This window comes from Kogia breviceps, chromosome 8, assembly GCF_026419965.1.
Source record: "Kogia breviceps isolate mKogBre1 chromosome 8, mKogBre1 haplotype 1, whole genome shotgun sequence".
Taxonomy (NCBI): Eukaryota; Metazoa; Chordata; class Mammalia; order Artiodactyla; family Physeteridae; genus Kogia; species Kogia breviceps.
The window spans coordinates 67,401,769-67,424,585 of record NC_081317.1 but is presented as its reverse complement, the minus strand read 5'-3'; the positions used below and the strand labels follow the sequence as shown (position 1 = coordinate 67,424,585).

The following is a 22,817-nucleotide window of genomic DNA, read 5'->3' as shown; positions in this document are numbered from 1 at the left end:
GAGACTTTCGTTGTTACTTAGATTATCAACTGTCTTGTTTAATATTTCGCATGCATTTGAAAATGGTGTATATTCTGCACTTGCTAGGTGTAGTGTTCTCTAAATGTAAACTAAATTTGAATTGGTTAGTTTTTAAATTTTCTGTCTTTTTATTTTTATTTTTTTGTCTTTTCCCAGTTTCTGAGAGATTTTGAATGTGTTTCTCCTTCTGGTTCTATGTTTTTTTGCTTCATGTATTTTGGAGCCATGTTATTAGTTGTACACATTTAATATTATATCTTCCTGTTGAACTGACCCTCTCACCACTGTGAAGTGTTCCTTTTTATCGCAACTAATGCTTCTTCCTAAAGTTTATTTCATCTGATGCTAATGTTGACTCATCAGGTTTCTTTTGGTTTGTGTTTGCATCGTGTATCATTTTCTTACTTTTTAGCTTCTGGCTATCTGTATCTCACATTTAAAGTATGCTTCTTGTAAATAACACAAAGTTTTTTAAAATAATCCAGACTGATAGAATATGCATTTTAATTGGCTCATTTACATTTATGTAATATAATCAGTAGTATAATTACTAATATATTTGTATATATATTACTACTATATTTAAATTTATTATCTTGTTTGTTTTCTGTTTATCTGTCTTCATTTTGTTTTCCTTCTTTTCTACCTTTTTTAGGTTGATCAAGTATTTTTCTTTTTTTTCCTCTTCTTTACTTCATCTCTTCTATTGGATTTTTTATACTAGTTTTGGTATTTTTCTTTTGGTGGCTACCCTAGATATTATAATGTACATTTTTGGCTTATTACAGTCTTAAACTAGTATGTTATTTTTCAAACAATTCAAGAACTTTATAACAGTTTAACTCTGTTTCCTTCTTTTCACATTTGGTGCTATTGATACAGTATATTTTCTTTTGTATACATCATAAACACACAGGGCACTTAATATTATTGCTTTAAATAGTCATTGTTCTTTTATCTTTACTCTTTCCCACGTTCTTCATTTTTCCTACAATTCCATGCTTTCATCTGTCATCATTTTCCTTCAGTCTAAAGAGCTCCTTTTAGTATTTCTTGTATTGCAGATCTGCTGGTGACAAATTCCTTCAGCTCTTGTTTATCTTTACTCCTCTTGAACCTCTTGATAAATTTTTTACCTCTGTTAAAGGAAACCAGAGCCAAACAAAAGTTAAAGTGATAAAGATGGACTTTATTACTCCAGTAGAGAAGTGGGCTTAATTCTAGATACAGTCTAAATGAGTGGGAATTTATAGCCAAGGAGCAAGTAGGGTGGGGGCATTGGTGAATGGAACATTACTAGAGGAGGCATCAAGTCTGGGAATATTTTTGGCTGAACCAACCTAACAGAGGATTCTTGCTGAGCAGGCCAAGGTGATCATCTACCACCTGGGGGATGGTAGGGGTGAAGAATTTGATCAGATATAAAAGGTGGCGAATTCTTGCTAAAAGGACTTAAGCAGGATTCCTGCTTAAACTGTATTCTACAAGGAAATACATGGTTGGGGCTTGTTAGGGAGAGGGTTCAGAGGAGCCTGACTAAAATTTGGTCAAGCAAAGAATCTTTGTCACCTCTGTACTTTTGTGTTTTCTGTCTTTACTGTCATTGCACTTAATTTCTTGAATTGTAATTCTCTAATGGCTTCTCTGTGTCATCTACTACACTGTGAGATCCTTAGAGTTAGGCACTATTTTCATTTTTGTATTTTCCATACCTATCTTGTCCATATTATAGAATAGGGACTGTTAATATTAGTGGAATGATGACTATTCTTGGTCTAGAATGATACAGAATTGAATCACAATTCTGGTAACGGCTTGGAAAAGAAACATTTTGAACTAATTAATATTATTTTATTAATAAATAAAAACAAGAATAATTTGGACTTGGTGTGTAGGGAAAGAAAGGGAGTTGAAAATGACTTTGAGGTTTCTTTGAAGTCTAATCTATTCAATATAATGTATATCTCAAACAGTATCACTGCCTTTTCTTCCTTCCTAGGACAGTCCAATTAACATGAACTAGTAAGAGAAACATGAAATAAGTATTAATATATAATTGCCATTTTGGAATAAGGTAGTGTGACTAAACATGACTATAAGCACTGTCTTCTGCTTCTGTTTGCAAGGTGATGTAGCCATTTTTCTTTTGGTGTGTATCCCCTTGTTCTGACCCTTTTGTGCCAATATATATGGATACATTTATTTTCCTATCTTGATACCTATCATTAAGGTATGGAGTCTTACGTTAAGAAATCGTTTTTCATCATTTTAAGAAATCCTTATGATTCATCAGTATGAGTTCACTTTTTTGGCTTTGTGTAATTATGCTATTGTTTGAAATGCCATCATCTTGCTCAGAAAAATATCCTTATCATATGCTAAGAATAATGGTTCCATATACAGTTTTATTTGCATGATTACATTTAAACTGAGTGCTACTTTTTTGCTAAGGTTCTCTTTTCAGTAGTTTTTTTCCCCAAGGCAATCTCGTATCTGGTCTTTTATGGTCCCTTCCTGGGCAGTTTCATCTCTTACTGTGTCTGTTATGTATATACCTGGAACACTGGCAATGTGACCCATTTTGTGGATAGAGGAGAGATAGAACCTTGTACCTTCTAGATTAAAGAAGTAGTATGTGCAAGGCACACAGACATGGGATTATAATGCTAACTATTTGATTGATTAGATAATGTTCTTCAAAATTTCAAGTTTAAAATATTTTTTCGATGCAGAATTAGCCTAGATCCAAATAGTACTCAGACAAAATAATTATTTCTCAAATTATTTGAATGGTGTTATTTCCTGTCATCTTATGGTTATTTTAAAGTTTAGAGAATAACAAGCCATTATTCTCTACTGTTTCAAGATGATATACATGGTAAACCCTTATCTTGGTATTCATTAGTGTCTTTTTTCTTTTTTTCCCTTTCCCATTCCTTTCTTTTTGACATGAGGCTTACTGCTTTTATTTAATGAATTCTTTTTAAAAAAAGAAGTTTTTTCTCCACTGTACTTTTACCTTCCTTTTCCCTTAGTCCCATCCTGGCAACTAGGACAATAATCTCTTGTGAATCCTCCCATAGTTTTCTCCATAATCATATAATCATATAGGTACACACAATCCCCCTCCCTCCCATACCCACAGTCATTGGGATTTTGAGATTATTATTTTATAAAATGGAATATTACATACCCTTGTGTGCTTCTTGCTTTTCTCGTGAAAACATACATTGTGAAAAATCTAATTAAGCCAGCTGCTTTTGTACTAACTCATTCTTTTTATTGAATTTCATAATGGTCCATGGCATAGATTATACCACCACACTTTTTTCATATCTTCTGCTTTCAAATTTATATTTTATTTCTTTGTATTTTCTTACTACTATACTACATTTTTAGGAGTGCATAGAAGAGATTGCTGGGTTAAAAGGATATTTAAAATTTTTACTGCATTGATTTCTCAAAATTGTATAGGTACTGCTTTCTCAAAAGCTGTACTAGTTTACATTTCTAGCAATTACGTCATAGTTCCCTTTTCACTGCAATTCAGTCAGCACTAGGTGCTATCCCTCTTACTATTTTTGCTAGTTGAATGGGGATAAAGTGATATTAATTTAAATTTGCATTTTCTTCATTATTAAGTTTTACCATCCTTTCCCATGTTTATTAGTCATGTGGATTTGCTCTACTGTGAATAACTTATTTCCATTTTTTGCCATTTTCACTCTTTATTTTTCTGTCTTGCCTTTTTAATCCTGATTTTTTAATTATAAAATATTTCAAGTAATTCTTTGTAGAAAGATAAAATACATATCAGTGTACTCACCACCCAACTTTTCAGATTTATCATTTTGTCATTTTACTTCAGACTTTTTTCTAGTATGTTATCATGATGAATTATATTAATAGATTTTCCTAATTTGTCCATCTCTGCAGTCTTAGGATAAATGAACTTTGTCATAATTTTTTTCTAGGAAACATTGCTGGATTTGGTTTGCAAATATTTAGTTTAGGATTTTTGAATCTATTTTGGTAAGTGATATCTATCCTTTTATGATGTCTTTATCTGGTTTTGGTATCATGGTTAAACTGAAGTCACAAAATGTGTGTCAGTTTTTCTGTTCTCTTTTTCTGTTCTCTGTAATAGTATACTTAAGATTGGAATTGCCTTTCATGTTTAGTTGAACTCACGTATAAATTTCATCTGAGTCTGCTGGTGGTTTTCCCTTTCTTCTTTGTCATTCTTCCTTTTTTTCCCTTCTTCCTCCCTTCTCAACTTTTTAAGTGCTTAGATTGTTTCTTTAATAGTTATTTTTCTTTTGAAGTTTTAAAATTCTTGAATCCATTTTTTAAAGTTATGTAGATTTTAAAAAATTGTCCAGTTGTCTACATTTTCAAATTTCCTGCCAAAATTTATTCTAACGCTCTTTTTGTCTTTATAATGTATACCTGTTATTATACTTTAAAAAATTCTTAATGTTTATCTATGCCTTTTTTTTTTTCTTGATCAGACTGGACAAAGGCTTATTTATTTTGTTAGTAATCACGAATAATCAGATTTTATTTTGTTGATTCTCTTTATTGAATCTTTATTCTCTGTTAACTTCTACTCTATCATGTCCTTCTTTCATCTGTCTTTGGGATTAGTCTGTTGTTTTCTAATGTATTGAGTTAGATAATTTAGGTCATTATCTGTGATTTTCTAATATAAGCAGGTTAAAGCTACAATTTTCCCTCTTGGGTATCACTTTAGTTATAGTCCATCATTTAATACATGGTATTGGTCATCATTCATTATAAGTGCTTTTTAATTTCTGTTATAATTTCTCCTATTACCTGTGAGATATTTAGAAGTATTTGTAAATTCAAAACTGATGCAAGGATACAGTTTCAAAGTTGTTACTGAATAATGTTTTTATATATAACTAATTGAAATTATTACATATTTATGAGTAGACAGTTATGTTAATAACTTAAATAAAAAATTTAAATCTTCGTTGTCAGTGTGTCAAGTTGGTGTCATTTTGCCTACAGTGGAAAATAATGAAAACATCTCTAGAGAAAACATACTTTCTGTGAGGCTTATATTTACAAATATATAGGATTAAAATTTTTTTTCTTTAGTATTAATTTCTGATTTAATTGAAGTGTGATTAGAAAACATGGTATGTATGATCATTCTCTGGCTTTTTTGGAGACTTGTTTTTAGTTTCCACATGATTGGTATTTATTTGTTTGGGTGTATGTATGTGTGAATGTTCTGTATGTGCTTGGAAATAATATGCATTATTTAATTGTGTGGCTTAGGTGTTCTGTATGTTTTTTTAAAAGTCCACTGTCCTTCAGCCTTTTGTTATTGTACCTCCTAAAATATCTTTGAAAAAAATTCTTGCTTTTTAAGTTGATGTTTAAAGTTTTTCATTGTAAGTTTAAATAGTGCAGAGGATATAATGACTAGTATATTGTGTAAAACTTGACATTTAAAAATAAAACTGTTTCACTGTTCTCTTTAAAGCATCTGATGACTCCTAAATATTTTGGTTATTTGGTACCCTCATTATTATTTAAAACACACGTAACATTTTTTTTTTTTAAACTTCTTTATTTGAGTATAACTGTTTTACAATAGTAAAACACACGTAACTTTGAATCAACTTTATTGTACAGGACAACTAAAAAACTAGATAAAATATATTTTATAATTTGCTTCAAAGAATCCTAGCAATCAAGTTTAAAATATAGGGGAAAAATATATTTAATTAAGAATTCAGTTGTAAGTCGTCTTGAACGAGAAGATTTTGACTGCTGCTGCATTTTGTTCTGACTTTAAGTGTTGTTACTTCAGCCCCATTGCAGATTATAGCTGTTACGTAAATGTACTTCACTATCTAATAATTTTTTTTTCTGCTTCTTTCCTAGGAATCACACCTGTGTATCATAGTATGTTTGCTTTAATGAATGAAACAGAAAGGATCTGGTATCCACCCAACCACGTCTTCCATTTAGATGAATCAACCAGGCACAATGTACTCTACAGAGTCAGGTACTTTCTCCAGTAAAGTAACTAATTAACTTAATAGTAAAAGGGCAAAGTGGGAGAAATTATCAACCATAATTTTTAATTGCAAGGTCTTTAATATCAGAGACCAGAACCAATTAGCATCTAATCTTCTTCAATTAAGACTCTCTTTCCCCACTAGAGAAAGTGTTCATACATGTTCTTTAACTAGAATGCTCTGAGAATAAAGCTGTCCTGGTGAGATCCTACTTTACCACTTAAGATTATAATTAAATTTTGAACAGGGCAAGAATGGCCTTTACTAGCAAAATCCTAAATGTTTGGAATATTGATAGTTTCCCAGGAAATTTGATGTTTTGTTCAATAATATGTAATCTCACATTTTTTATTTTTAATAACTTTTTTTAAGTTGAAGTGAAGGAAAGATAAGATTTTGCCAGTGATTATTTACAACCTCAAATTATAAGTTACTTTATTTGATAATCGTTGGTAATATGTAGTACCAATTTAGAGAAATCCAGAGGTACTTTTCCATTCAAAAGGATGAAACAAAGAAATAAGTTTGATCTCTGGTTCTTATGAAATAGATCCATTCCATACAGAGTCAGTGTTGCATAGTAAAAAAGTAAATGGACTCATTCATATTTTTAAATAGAAAAGAAAAGGAGACCTTAATAAACTAAGACTTCAGAGAGGCATCCTTACCATGACAAAGGATATCTGCAAAAAACATGTGACAAATAATATTCTTAAATGGTAAAATGTTAGAAGCATTCTCTTTAAAATCAGGAACAAGATGTATAGAAAACAAAGATAGCTGTGATCACTGCTTGTATATAGGATTTTGGTGGAGTTCCTAACCAGTATAGTAAGACGAGAAAAATAAATAAAATATTTCATAATTCAGAACAAAGAAGCAAAAAGTCATTATTTGGGGATGATATGATTGTTAACATAGAAAATATGAACAAATCTACAGGCATCAATAATAATCATTCAGCAGAAGGCTAGATTTATGTGATCAGTATGTTAAAAAATTAACTATTTTGGGCTTCCCTGGTGGCGCAGTGGTCGAGAGTCCACCGGCCGATGCAGGGGACGTGGGTTCGTGCCCTGGTCCGGGAAGATCCCACATGCTGCAGAGCGGCAAGGCCCGTGAGCCATGGCCGCTGAGCCTACGCGTCCGGAGCCTGTGCTCCGCAACGGGAGAGGCCTGCGTACTGAAAAAAAAAAAAAAAAAAAAAAATTAACTATTTCCATACACCACAAACAAACAGAAAGAGGTCACTTAAAATAATGACTAATAACAGCAAAAAACATAAGGTACCTAGGATTAAATCTATTCAAAGTTATGTAAGACTTATGCAGGTTTTAAGACTTCAATTTGTGTTATTTAAAGAAGCACGGGGCTTCCCTGGTGGCGCAGTGGTTGAGAATCTGCCTGCCAATGCAGGGGACACGGGTTCAAGCCCTGGTCTGGGAAGATCCCACATGCCGCGGAGCAACTGGGCCCGTGAGCCACAACTACTGAGCCTGCGCGTCTGGAGCTTGTGCTCCACAACAAGAGAGGTCAAGATAGTGAGAGGCCTGCGCACCACAATGAAGAGTGGCCCCCGCTTGCCACAACTAGAGAAAGCCCTTGCACAGAAACGAAGACCCAACACAGCCATAAATAAATAAAATAAATTTAAAAATAAATAAATAAATAAAAATTTTTTTAAAAAATAAATAAATAAATAAAGAAGCACGGTAATATGCATATGTTTCACAAAATATCAGTATCTTATTAAGAATATTTTCTTTATCACTTTCTATAATTACTATACTTTCTGCAATCAGCAAGTAGTATATCTTTTTATTTTAAAATGTTTGTAGAGCAGTGGTCTGCAGTCATTTTCTATAAGAAGCCAGATAGTAAATATTTTAGGCATTGCAGGCCATACTGTCTCTGTTGTAGTTATTCAACTCTATTATTATAGTGTGAAAGCAACCATAGACAGTAAGTAAATGAATGGCCATGACTGTGTTCCAGTAAAACTTTATAAAAATTGGTAGTGGACCAGATTGGGCCTGTGAGCCATAGTTAGCTGACCTCTTCTTAAGAATTAAAAAATATGTCCCTTATCAAATTCATGACTTTCTCATATTTTTAAACTAAGGGGGCACATATCCATTGCTACCTATAATCAAAAATTCCAAGGATAGTCTCACCAGAAACTACCCAAAAGGAGATTTTATATAATAATAAAAAAAAATTCCACCTGCCTTTTGTTCAGAGGCTATTCTTCTTTTCCTTTATTACATATTTATGGGTTATTTCAAAATCAGCATAAAAGAGCAACAATTATAAAACTGTGTTAGAGGGCTTATAATGTATAAAGATGTAACTTGTATGACAAATATAGAATAAAGGGAATGGAACAGAGTTTCTGTGTTTTATTGAAATTAAGTTGATATGAATAAGAACTAGATTGTTTACGTTAAAATGTCTGTTGTAATCCTCTGGGAAACTCCTATGAAAATAACTCAAAAATATATAGTAAAATATAAAATAAGAGACTTTATGTAATGCGCTAGAAAATATCTATAGCAATGATGGAGGAATATATGAACAAAAAATCCAAAAAAAGCTTAATAGAAGCAAAATGACAGACATAATAAATACTTTATTAACAGTAATTTCCATAAATGTAAACGAATTAAACACTCAGGTCAAATGGCAGAGATTGGAGGACTGAATTTTAAAAAATACCATAAATTACATGCTGTCTATAAGAGGCACACTTTGCATTCAAAAACACAAATAACTTGAAAGTAAAGGATTGAAAAAGATAAAACAGGCATTCAGTAACTGAAAGAGAGCTGGAGTAGCTGTATTAATAGCAGATAAAATTGACTTTAAGGTATATATTGTTGCTAGAGACAGAGGAGCGACTTTTTATAATTATCAAGGAGTTAATCTGTTAGGAAACATAATAACATTTGTTTAAAATTGTTATAAGTTGGATCCAACTACAGAGCCCCAAAATAAATGAAGCAGCAATGAAAAAATTAAAGGGAAAACTAGACAATTCAACAATAATAGTTGGAGACTTCAATATGTCACTTTCAGTAATACAGAACAACTAGACAGAAGATCAGCAAGGAAATAGAAGACTTGACCAACACTGTAAACCAGCTAGACATACATTTATAGAACACTGTACCCAACCACAGCACAATACACATTATTTTCAAGTGCATATGGAATATTCTCCAGGATAGATCATATGTTAGTCCACAAAATGAATCTCAATAAATTTACAAAGATTGAAGTCATACAAAGTATGTTCTCTGACCACAGTGGAATTAAATTAGGAATCATTAACAGAAGGAGATCTGGAAAATTCACAAATACATGGTAATTAACAACACACTTCTAAGTAACTGAGGGGTCAGAGAAGAAATCACAAAGGAAAATTGAAAATACTTTGATATGACTGAAAATGAAAACGGATCATATCAAAACTTATGGTATGCAGCTAAAACAATGCTTAAAGGAAATTCATAGCTATAAGTGCCTATATTAAAAAAGAAAAAAGTTCTCAAAGCAGTAACATTCCACTTTAACAAAGTACAAAAAAGAAGAGTAAGTTAAATTCAAATCAAGTTGAAGGAAGGAGATAATAAATATCAGAGTAGAAATAAATGAAATAGAGAATAGGAAGACAACAGAGAAAATCAAGAAACCAAAAGTTGGTTCTTTGAAAAGATCAACAATATCAGTAAACCTTTAGCTAGACTGACCAAGATAAAAAGAGAGAAGATTAAATTATTAAAATCAGGAATAAAAGAGGTAACATTACTGTGACCTTACAGAAATAAAAAGGATTATAAGGAACAACTGTATACCAACAAACTACATAACCAAATGAAATGGACAAATGTTTAGAAAGACACAAACTGTAGAACTGACAAAGGAAGAAGTAGAATGTCTGAATAGACCTTAACAAGTAAAGAAATGGAATTCAATTAGTAATTTAAAAAAACTTTTCCACAAAGGAAAGCCCAGGCCCGAGTGGCTTTATGGTAATTCTATTAAGCTTTTAAGGAAGAGTTGATACTAGTTATTCACAAAAAGTGAAAAGGAGGGAACACTTCCTAATGCATTCTGTGAGTTCACCATTACCCTGATACCAAATCCAGACAGACATCTAAAAGAAAAGAAAGCTACAGACAAATATCCCTTATAAACATAGTTGTAAAAATCATCAAGAAAATACTAGCAAACAAAATTCAGCAATATATAAAAAGAATTAAATGTTGACCAGGTGGAATTTACTCCAGGAAATAAAAGGTTACTTTAACATACGAAAATCAATCAATCAATATAAGGTACCATATTAGTCGAATAAAGAGTCAAATCTTATGATCATCTGAATAGACACAGAGAAAAACATTTGACAAAATCCAACATTCTATCATGATCAAAATATTAAACATAATAAGAATGGAAGGGAACTTAGTCTGATAAAGGGCATCTGTGAAAAACCCAAAGCTAACCTTATGCTTGATAGTGAAAGGCTGGATGCTTTCTTCCAAAGATCAGGAACAAGACACAAATATCTGCTCTCACCACTTCTATTTAACACTGTACCATAGATTCTAGCCAGGGAAAATAGGCAAGAGAAAGAAATACAGGGCATCTATATTGGAAAAGAAGTGGTAAAACTCTCTGTTCACAGATGATATGATTTAGTATATGAAAAATCCTAAGGAATTAAGAAACTATTAGAACTAATAAATGAGCTCAGCCTGGTTACAGGATAGAAATACAAAATGAGTTGTATTTCTATATGCTAGCAATTATAGAACAAATATGAAATTAAGAAAATTCCATTTACCATAGCATAAAAGAATACTTAGGTATAAACCTGACAAAAGAAGTGCAAAATTTGTGTACTGAGAAATATAAAATATTATTGAAAGAAATTAGAGAAACACCTAAATAAATGGAAAGATAATATAGGAAGACAATGTTGTTAAGATGGCAGTATTCCCATAATTAATCTGTATATTCAATGCAATCTCCACTGAAATTCTAGCTATCTTTATTGCAGAAATTGACAAATTTGTCATAAAATTCATAAAAAATCAAAGGGACTTGGAATAGCCAAAACAGTCTTGAAAAAGAACAAAGAAGATTCACACTTATTTCAAAACTTCCTCCACAACCATAGTAATCAAGACAGTGTGGTGCTGACTTAAGGTTAGATAATAGATTAATGGAATAAAATTGAAACTCCAAAAATAATCTCTCATATTATGGTAATAGACAAGGGTGCCAAGACAATTCATGGGGAAAGAATAGTGTTTTCAACAACTGGTGCCAGGACAACTGAATATCCACATGTAAAGTAATGAATTTAGACATCTCACACTGTTTACAAAAAGGTAACTTAAAATGTATCATAGACCTAAATCTAAGAGCTAAAACGAAATTCTTAGGAGAAAACAGGATCATGTGTTTGTGTACTTAAATTAGGCAGTGATTTCAATAGGGCACCAAAAGCCTAAGCAACAAAAGAAAAATAGGTTAATTGGGATTCATCAAAGTATATGTTTGTGCATCAAAGGATACTGACAAGATGTGAAAAGACAACCCATAGAATGGAAGAAAAATGTTTGTAAATTATATATCTGACAGATGTCTTATATCCAGAATATATAAAGAACTCTTACAGTTCAGTACAGTGACAACTAACACAATTAAAATAGGGGCAAAGTTTTGAATAGCCCTTTCTCTAAACAAAACATACAAATGATCAATAAGCATGTGAAAAGATACTCAACATCTTTATTCATTAGAGAAATGTAAATCAAAACCACAATAGGATATCATTTTACTCACTAGGATGGCAAGCATTAAAAAGATGGACGATAACACATTGTTATAAATTTGTCAAATTAGGGACTTCCCTGGTGGTCCAGTGGTTAAGACTCCATGCTGCCAGTGCAGGGGGCATGGGTTCGATCCCTGGTTGGGGAACTAAGATCCCCCACGTGCTGTGCGATGTGGCCAAAAGATTTTAAAAAAAAATTGTCAAATCAAATTACCTCTTATTAAGTAGAACATAGGGTGCCAGATGGTGAGCCACATTTCAACAACAGACTACAAGAGGAATTGAAGTAGAAAAAAGTTTATTACTCACAGGTTCTTGAGGAAGTACCTGCATGCCTTAAGGAGTCACATGGAGAGGTCAAGGCACATTGCAGATAGAGAGTCAGGACCTGGAGCACATGCCTTTATTAGGGTTTAGGTGTAGAGTGCCTTGCGGTTCCTGGACTAAGGTCAGACTGGTCAATTCAAGAGTTGGGTTTTGGTAAGCCACGTAGGGATTTAATTGAAGAGGTGCATAGGACTAGACACTGGGAGGCAGGGATGACTATTGATCACAGAGGATGTTGGGGAAGTCATATAAGGAACTTACATTTGCTTGTGACTCTACGAGTTGTTCTCTAGGGCATGTGTTTGTGTGGGAGCTAATGTCAGTTTAAGGTCACTACAGGACTCTTGATGAAACAAAATGAATGCTGAGTCAGCAGCACCATAGAGTAACTTAGCTAAACTCTCCATCCAAGTGTTGGCAAGGATGTGACCTACTGGGACACTCATACATTGTTGTTAGAAGTATAAAATAGCGCAGCTGCTTTGAAAGACAGTTTGGATACTCCTTTAAAAGATAAGCATAGAATTATCATATGATTCAGCAATGCCACCCTAGATATATATGCAAGAGAAATGAAAACACATCCACAGGAAAAAGAAAACTTGTATATGATTATTCATAGCAACATTATTCACAATAGCAAAAAGATGGAAACAAAACCAAATGTCCATGAAGTCATGAATGGTTAAGCAAAATGTGGTATATCCATACAATGGGAATTTAATTGGGCAATAAAAAGAAATGAAGTACTGATACTGCTATAAATGTGGATGATCCTTGAAAACATTATGCTAAGTGAAAGAAGGTAGAAAAAGCCACATATTATATGATTCCATTTATATAAAATATCCGGAATAGACAAATTTGTAGAGGTAGACTAGTGATAACTTAGGGCTGAGGAGTAGATAAGGGTGGCTTGGGTTGGGAATTTCTTTTATGGGAGATAAAGATGTTCTAAAGTTAGGCTGTGGTGATGTTTGTACAGTGCTTTGACTATACTAAAAACATTGAATTGTATACTTTAAATGAGTGAACTTTATGTGAATTATATCTCAGTAGAGCTGTAAATTTAAAAAGCAAGATAGAATTTTTTTGTTTGTTTCTCTGAAGGACAAGTTTGTAACCTCCATTTTTTTTAACTGAAGTATAGTTGATTTACAGTGTTGTGTCAGTTTCTTGTGTACAGTAAAGTGATTCAGTTATACATATTTACATATATTCTTTTTCATATTCTTTTCCATTATAGCTTATTACAGGATATTGAATATCCCTGTGCTATATAGTAGGACCTTGTTTATCTATTCTATATATAATAGTTTGCATCTGCTAACCCCAAACTCACAGTCCAACCCTCTCCCACTCTCCTTCCCCTTTGTTGACCACGAGTCTGTTGTCTATGTCTGTGAGTCTGTTTCTGTTTCATAGATAAGTTCATTTGTGTCATATTTTAGATTCCACAGATAAGTGATATCATATGGTATTTGTCTTTCTCTTTCTGACTGGCTTCACTTAATATGATAATCTCTAGGTCTGTCCATGTAGCTGCAAATGGCATTATTTCATTCTTTTTTATGTAATCTCTGTTTCTTTAAAGAAGCAGCAATTATTTGTTTTCACACCAAATTAGCATTTTCAGATTCCTCTACTGATGTTCCTAGAATTACATTAAATCTTTTTTGAATTTTATTTTATTTTTTAATACAGCAGTTTCTTATTAATTATCTATTTTATACATATTAGTGTATATATGTCATTCCCAATCTCTCAATTCATCCCACCACTACCCCCACCGCTTTCCCCCCTGGTGTCCATACTAAAATTTTTTTTGTTAATGATTTATTTCTACATTTCTCTATTTTCTATTATTTGCTTCTATGTTCTGTTCATGGAAGAAGGCAGAATATGGATTTTAAATTTAATGTTTCTTGTATTTTCTGGCTGTATTCTTACCATGGCTTTACCCATATTTCCTTTTGTCCTAACTTTGTATTTAACACTGTTAGTTGTGTTTTCTGATTATGGAATAATACCTTTTGGTAGATCGGAAGTGGTTATATATATATACAGTATGTTTATATTAGAACTGTTGGAGGCTGACTGATTGTTTTAATTGTCTCGTAGATTTTACTTTCCTTACTGGTATTGTAATGGCAGCAACAGAACCTATAGGCATGGAATATCTCGAGGTGCTGAAGCTCCTCTTCTTGATGACTTTGTCATGTCTTACCTTTTTGCTCAGGTATGTACATGTGTTAACTGATAAATATCTGGCCATGTAAATGTATCTCTTAGTCAGAAAAATATTCACATATGGGAAAATTGATGTTCTGTCTGTATAGCAGGTGCAGAGAGGTAACAAAATTGAGTCTTTTATCACTAATTTTTAATCCCATGGTTTATGGATAATAGAATCTATCTTATAAAGATTCCTAGAATTGCCCCTTTTGAATTTTCTTTTTATTTTAGTGCTTTAGATCATTTTAAGGATTTCACAAGTTTAGACTGAATTTTACAACATGATTCATGTAGACCTAAGAGGCTGGAATATAGGACAGTGAAATTTCTTTAGAGAAAATTTTTTAAAAATTCCTAAACAATTTCAGACTTAATTAGAGGGTCGTGAAATGTGAAGAAAGTAAGTAATTGCATAAAAAGTGAACTACAGTAGTTTGTGTAGCCCCTCGTAGGAGGGTGGCTGGTTGTTGATACTTAGTCTGAGAACTATGTTCCAGTTGTTTATTAATATTGTTAAATTTTTGTGGTGTTTTTGAACATTTTTAAATGCTTTTATCTGTTGCCTTGATTAGTGCTTTTGTGTAAAGATACATTCTTGATATCCCCAAGGTATCAGATCAAGGAATTCTAAATCAGATCTGCTAATATCATGGGAAATAACCTCACAGATCCTCATAGCTCACATTTCTAACATGTATAGTAGGGCTAGTTCAGTTTGTGAGCAACAAATTGAAAAATATTTCTCTTTTGCAATAGGAGAGCAACCACCTTTTTTGTGTGTGAGGGGGTAAAATATACTTAATAAAATTTACTATTTTAACCATTTTTAAGTGGTGAAATCAGTGGCATTAATTCAGTACATTCACATTGTTCTACAGCCATTACCACCATCCATCTCCAGAACATTTTTCATCTTCCTAAATTGAAACTTTATACCCATTAAAAAATAACTCCTCATTCCCCTCTTCTCCTGACCCCTGGCAGCCACATTTCTACTTTCTGTCTCTATGAATTTGCTTATTCCAGGTAGCTCATATAAGTGTAGCATGTGTCAGAATCTCCTTCCTTTTTTTTTTTTTTTTTTTTTTTGGCGGTACATGGGCCTCTCACTGTTGTGGAGCACAGGCTCTGGACGAGTGGCCATGGCTCACGGGCTGAGCCGCTCCGAGGCATGTGGGATCCTCACAGACCGGGGCATGAACCTGTGTCCCCTGCATCGGCAGGCGGACTCTCAACCACTGTGCCACCAGGGAAGCCCTCCTTCCTTTTTAAGGTTGAATAATATTCTTTTGTATGTACCACATTTTGCTTACCCATTCATCTCTTGTTGGATAGTTGGGTTGCTTCTACCTTTTGGCTCTTATGAATAATACTGCAATGAACATGGGTGTACAGATATCTCTCCGAGACCCTACTTTCAGTTCTTTTGGATATCTATCCAGAAGTGGGATTACTAGATGATATGGTAGTTCTATTTTTAATTTTTTTGAGGAGCCGCCATACTGCTTTCCATAGCAGCAGCACCGTTTTACATTATTACCAGCAGCACACAGCATTCCACATCCTCACCAACACTTACTTTCTGCTTTTTTGATGATGGCCATTCTGATAGGTGTGAAGTGGTATCTCGTTGTGGTTTTGATTTGCATTTCCTTAATGATTAGTGATTTAGCACTTTTTTTTTTTTTTTTTTTTTTTTTTTTGTGGTACGCGGGCCTCTCACTGTTGTGGCCTCTCCCGTTGCGGAGCACAGGCTCCGGACGTGCAGGCTCAGTGGCCATGGCTCACGGGCCTAGCCACTCTGCAGCATGTGAGATCTTCCCAGACCGGGGCACGAACCCATGTCCCCTGCATCAGCAGGCGGACTCTCAACCACTGCGCCACCAAGGAAACCCTAGCACATTTTTTTAATAAGCTTATTGGCCATTTTTATATTTTCTTCGGGGAAATTTCCATTCAAGTCTTTTGCCCATTTTTTAATCAGATTGTTTTTTTGTTGTCTAGTTCTGTGTGTTCTCTCTGTGTTCCGGTTATTAACATCTTATCAGATACATGATTTGCAAATATTTTCTCTCATTCCTTGAGTTGCCTTTTCACTGTTGATTGTGTCCTGTGATGCACAAACATTTTAAATTTTGATGTGATGCAGTTTATCCATTTTTTCTTTTGTTATCTGTGCTTTTGGTGTCAAATCCAAGAAGTCATTCCCAAATCCAGTATTATGAAGCTTTCCCCCTTTATTTTTTTATATTTTATGGTTTTAGCTCTTATATTTAGGTCTTTGATTCATTTTGAAATAATTTTTAAAAATTGAAGTATATTTGATTTACAATGTGTTAATTTCTGCTGAACAGCAAAGTGATTCATTTATACATATATAATATTTACATTCTTTTTTATATTCTTTTCAATTATGGTTTATCACAGGATATTGAATATAGTTCCCTGTGTTGTACAGTAGGACCTTGTTATTTATCCATTCTATATATACTAGTTTGCTTCTCCTAATCCCAGACTCCCACTCCATCCCTCCCTCACCCCCCCACTTGGCAACCACATGTTGTTCTCTATGTGGGTCTGTTTCTGTTTCATACATAAGTTCATTTGTGTCATATTTTAGATTCCACATATAAGTGATATGGTATTTGTCTTTTTCTGACTTCACTTTTTTTTTTAAAGGAGATGTTGGGGGCAGGAGTTTATTAATTTATTAATTTATTTATTTTTGTTGAGTTGGGTCTTCATTTCTGTGTGAGGACTTTCTCTAGTTGTGGAAAGCGAGGGCCACTCTTCATCGTGGTGCGCGGGCCTCTCACTATTGCAGCCTCTCTTGTTGCGGAGCACAGGCTTCAGACGCGCAGGCTCAGTAGTTGTGGCTCACGGGCCTAGTTGCTCTGCGGCATGTGAGATCTTCCCAGACCAGGGCTCGAAGCCGTGTCCCCTGCATTAGCAGGCAGATTCTCAACCACTGCACCACCAGGGAAGCCCCTGACTTCACTTTTTAAAAAATTCTTTATTGGAGTATATGGCTTTACAGTGTTGTGTTAGTTTTTGCTGCATAGCAAAATAAATCAGTTATACATATATCCACTCTTTTTTAGATTCCCTTCCCATTTAGTTCACCACAGAGCACTGAGTAGAGTTCCCTGTGCTATATAGTAGGTTCTCATTAGTTATCTATTTTATATACAGTAGTGTATATATGTCAGTCCCAATCTCCCAGTTCATCCCCCCCCCCACCCCTTGGTAACCATAAGTTTGTTTTCTACATCTGTGACTCTGTTTCTGCTTTGCAAATAAGCACATCTGTATCATTTTTCTAGATTCCACATATACGCAATGCTATACGATATTTGTCTTTCTCTTTCTGACTTACTTCACACTGTATGACAATCTCCAGATCCATCCATGTCACTGCAAATGGCATTATTTCGTTCCTTTTTATGGCTGAGTAATATTTTGTTGTATATATGTACCACATCTTCTTTATCCATTCCTCTGTCAATGGACATTTAGGTTGCTTCCATGTCCTGGCTATTGTAAACAGTGCTGCAGTGAACATCGGGGTGCATGCATCCTTTTGAATTATGTTTTTTTCTGGATATATGCCCAGGAGTGGGATTGCTGGCTCATGGTAGCTCTGTTTTTAGTTTTTTAAGGAACCTCCATACTGTTCTCCATAGTGCCTGTACCAATTTACATTCCCACCAACAGTGTAGGAGGGTTCCCTTTTCTCCACACCCTCTCCAGCATTGATTGTTTGTAGATTTTTTGATCATGGCCATTTTGACTGGTATGAGGTGATACCTCATAGTTTTTTTTTTTTTAAGTAGAGGGAAGGATTTTTTATTTATGTATTTATATTTACTTTTGGCTGTGTTGGGTCTTCGTTTCATGCGAGGGCTTTCTCTAGTTGCGGCAAGCGGAGGCCACTCTTCATAACGGTGCATGGGCCTTTCACTGTCGCGGCCTCTCTTGTTGTGGGGCACAGGCTCTAGATGCACAGGCTCAGTAGTTGTGGCTCACAGGCCTAGTTGCTCTGCGGCATGTGGGATCTTCCCAGACCAGGGCTTGAACCCGTGTCCCCTGCATCGGCAGGCAGATTCTCAACCACTGCGCCACCAGGGAAGGCCCCCTCATTGTAGTTTTGATTTGCATTTCTCCAGTAATTAATGTTGAGCATTTTTCATGTGTTTTCTGGCCGTCCATATGTCTTCTTTGGAGAAATATCTATTTTGATCTTCTGCCCATTTTTCAATTGGGTTGTTTGTGGTTTTTTTTATATTGAGCTGCATGAGCTATTTGTATATTTTGGAGATTAATCCCTTGTTGGTTGCTTCGTTTGCAAATATTTTCTCCTATTTTGAGGGTTGTCTTTTCATTTTGTTTATGGTTTTCTTTGCTGTGCATAAGATTTTAAGTTTAATTAGGTCCATTTGTTTATTTTTGTTATTATTTTCATTACTCTAGGTGGTGTGACTTACTTCACTCCTATGATAATCTCTTGATCCATCCATGTTGCTGCAAATGGCATTTCATTCATTTTTATGGCTGAATAGTCCATTGTATATATGTACCACATCTTCTTTATCCATTCATCTGTTGATGGACATTTAGGTTGTTTACATGTCTTGGCTATTGTGAATAGAGCTGCTGTGAACATAGGGATGCATGTATCTTTTTGAATTATAGTTTTTCCCAGATATCTGCCAGGAGTGGGATTGCTGGATCATAATGGCAACTCTGTTTTTAGTTTTTTGAGGTGCCTCCATACTGTTTTCCATAGTGGCTGCACCAACTTACGTTCCCTCCAACAGTGTAGGAGGGTTCCCTTTTCTCCACATCCTCTCCAGCATTTGTTATTTGTAGACTTTTTAATGATAGCTATTCTGACAAGTGTGAGGCGGTATGTTGTAGTTTCGATTTTCATTTCTCTCACAATTAATGATGTGGAGCATGTGTTCATGTGCCTGTTGGCCACCTGTATGTCTTCTTTGGAGAAATGTCTATTTATATCTTCTGCCCATTTTTCATTTAGGTTATTTGTTTTGTTGTTATTGAATTGTATGAGCTGTTTGTATATTTTGGAAATTAAGCCCTTACTTGTCACATCATTTGCAGGTATTTTCTCCCATTCTGCAGGTTGTCTTTTCATTGTGTTATGGTTTCCTTTGCTATGTAAAAGCTTGTAAGTTTGGAGTAGGTCCCAGTTGTTTGTTTTTGCTTTTATTTCTATTGCCTTGGGAAACTGACCATTGGTATGATTTATGTCAGAGAATGTTTTGCCTATGTTCTCTTCTAGGAGTTTTCTGGTATCATGTCTTTTATTTATTTATTATTATTTTTGTGTGTGTGGTACGCTGGCCTCTCACTGTTGTGGCCTCTCCCGTTGTGGAGCACAGTCTCCAGAAGCACAGGCTCAGCGGCCATGGCTCATGGGCCCAGCTGCTCTGCGGCATGTGGGATCTTCCCGGACCGGGGCATGAACCCGTGTCCCCTGCATCGGCAGTTGGACTCGCAACCACTGCACCACCAGGGAAGCCCTGGTATCATGTCTTATATTTAAGTCTTTAAGCCATTTTGAATTTATTTGTGTATACAGTGTGAGGGTGTCTTCTAATTTCATTGATTTACATGCAGCTGTCCAACTTTCCCAACACCACTTGCTGAAGAGACTTTTTTCCATTGTATATTCTTGTCTCCTTTGTTGAAGATTAATTGACTGTAGGTGTGTGGGTTTATTTCTGGGCTCTATATTCTGTTCCATTGATCCATGTGTCTGTTTTTATACCAGTACCACACTGTTTGATTACTGTAGCTTTTAATATTGTCTGAAGTCTGGGAGGGTTATGCCTCCTGCTTTTTGCTCTTTTCCCTCAGGATTGCTCTGGCAATTCTGGGTCTTTTATGGTTTCATACAAATTTTAGGATTATTTGGGAATTCCCTGGTGGTCTAGTGGTTAGGACTTGGCACTTTCACTGCTGGGGCCCAGGTTCAATCCCTGGTCAGGAACTAAGAATCCTGCAGGCTGCACGGCACAGCCAAAACTAAAAAATAAAAATTAGGATTATTTGTTCTAGTTTTGTGAAAAATTTCATGGGTAATTTGAAGGGATTGTGTTAAATCTGTAGATTTCTTTGGGTAGTATGGCCATTTTAACAATATTAATTCTTCCCATCCAAGAGCATGGGATATCTTTGTATTTCTTTGAATCATCTTCAGTTTCCTTTATTAATGTTTTATAGTTTTCAGCATATAAGTCTTTCACCTCCTTGATCAGCTTTATTCCTAATTATTTTATTTTTTTGGATGTGGTTTTAAAAGGGATTGTTTTTTAACATTCCTTTTCTGATATTTTCATTTTTAGTGTAAAGAAATGCAACCGTTCTGTATGTTAATCTTTTATTCTGCTACCTTGCTGAATTCGTTTATCAGTTCTAGTAGTTTTTGTGTGGAGTCTTTAGGGTTTTCTGCATCTAGTGTCATGTCACCTGCATATAATGACAATTTTATGTTTTGAGTTAATATTTGTATGATGTAAGGTAAGGGTCCATCTTCATTGTTTTGCATGTGGATATCCAGTTTTTTCAGCACCATTTGTTGAAAAGATTATCCTTTCTCTGTTGAATGGTCTTGTTGCTCTTGTCAAAACCATTTGAACCAACCAACTCTTAACAGCTTCCTTTGTTTCAGTAGTCATTAAGAAAAGAGAGAGACAGGCCTCTGAGAATAGTGTACTATGAAGTTATGACTTTCTGCTGCTTTTAGAATTATATTATTTCATCTGTTCTGCAGATATGGTTTATTTTGATGGAATGCTAGTTAAGTTCCATTAATAAGGCAAGTTTTCCTAAACTATTCATTGATCTACTTTACCCCGATACTAGTACTATGACTTCTCATACTTCTGATCTAGAAGAATTATGGGTGATTTCCAGTTTTGTCTTCCTTGGAAGGATTTTCTTATTTAGGATGGCAAAATAATTTCACAGTAGAATCCTAAATTGTGTCTAGACACTACCACGTGCAATTTTCTATTACTTAATGTTTGTATTTCTCTAAATCCATGCCTAGAAAATAAATAAGGTCATAATTATTCTCAGATTGTATTGTTATCAGGTTAGACGTTATGCATATTATAGACAAAATATAGCAGATTTGATCAGTGATGTCACCAGATTGTAAGAAAACATTGACATTATAAAATAACTGAAAAAATAGTTCAGCCACTAAAGTTTTTAAAGCACAGTATAAAAGACAGTATTGTAGAAGGTAGATTTGGAAGCAGTAAGCAAATAAAAGCCAAAAGTGAGATGGCCCTGTTTTTTTAAAAAATTAATTTATTTTTGGCTGTGTTGGGTCTTCATTGCTGCACGTGGGCTTTCTCTAGTTGTGGTGAGTGGGGGCTACTCCTCATTGCAGTGCGTGAGCTTCTCATTGCAGTGGCTTCTCTTGTTGAGGAGCACGGGCTCTAGGTGTGCAGGCTTCAGTAGTTGTGGCTCACGGGCTCTAGAGTGCAGGCACAGTACTTGTGGCTTACGGGCTTAGTTGCTCCGCAGCATGTGGGATATTCCCGGACCAGGGCTCGAACCCGTGTCCCCTGCATTGACAGGCGTATTCTTAACCACGGAGCCACCAGGGAAGTCCTGAGATGGCACTTTTAAATTCATTTTTCTACTGACGATTGTCTTTATATCATCAAATTTGTCTACTCAGCCAGTAAATACACTGTTGCCATGTGAGTAACCTTTCATCAATTCATGTATGTTCAGCCAAAAAGTGGATATTTACTTTGTGTTCTTTCTTGTTTCATCTTTGATTCTGTGACTGTAACTGTTTTCTTATTTTCCTGGCTGAATGCAGATAAAATTTATTGGTTCAAATGTTGTTTTCAGCTACCCAGATGAAAAACTACTTTTCTACAGTTTTAATTAAACAAAATTTTTATTGATGCATACTGTAGGAAGTAGGAAGGCTGGTTTAAAATAATATGCTTTGGCATTTGGGACTGTATTTCATTTGTAACTTTTCTCTAATGGATATATGGTTGATTATGTTGTTAGCACTGCTCTCAATAATTTTATCTTTGGGTCATGAGTTCCACAGAATATCCTCATAAACAGAATTTATTATCCTCTAGTCCTACATAGTATATGAAACAAAAGCAAGCTATTAAAAATAATCTACCTAGTCATCGCTAATCTGTAGCAATTTCTTAATCAGAATGACTTACTTTCATATTTTTAAATGTGTGGTAAAATAAGTATTTGAAATTGAGCAAAAAGAAATCTAACTCGTTCTATGAATTAATTTTGTATTATAAAGATTTAGG

The 22,817-nt window shown here is 34.4% G+C and overlaps 1 protein-coding gene across 7 annotated transcripts in view; it reads left to right on the top strand.

The window, feature by feature from the left end:
- JAK2 (Janus kinase 2) overlaps positions 1–22,817 on the top strand; it is a 145,457-nt gene that overhangs the window by 72,206 nt on the left and 50,434 nt on the right. For all 7 annotated transcript variants that reach the window (XM_059071820.2, XM_059071817.2, XM_059071822.2 and 4 more), the window contains 2 exons: positions 5,941–6,064; positions 14,371–14,488. In XM_059071820.2, coding sequence (XP_058927803.1) covers positions 5,941–6,064; positions 14,371–14,488 — 242 coding nt within the window. The remainder of the gene's footprint in view (positions 1–5,940; positions 6,065–14,370; positions 14,489–22,817) is intronic.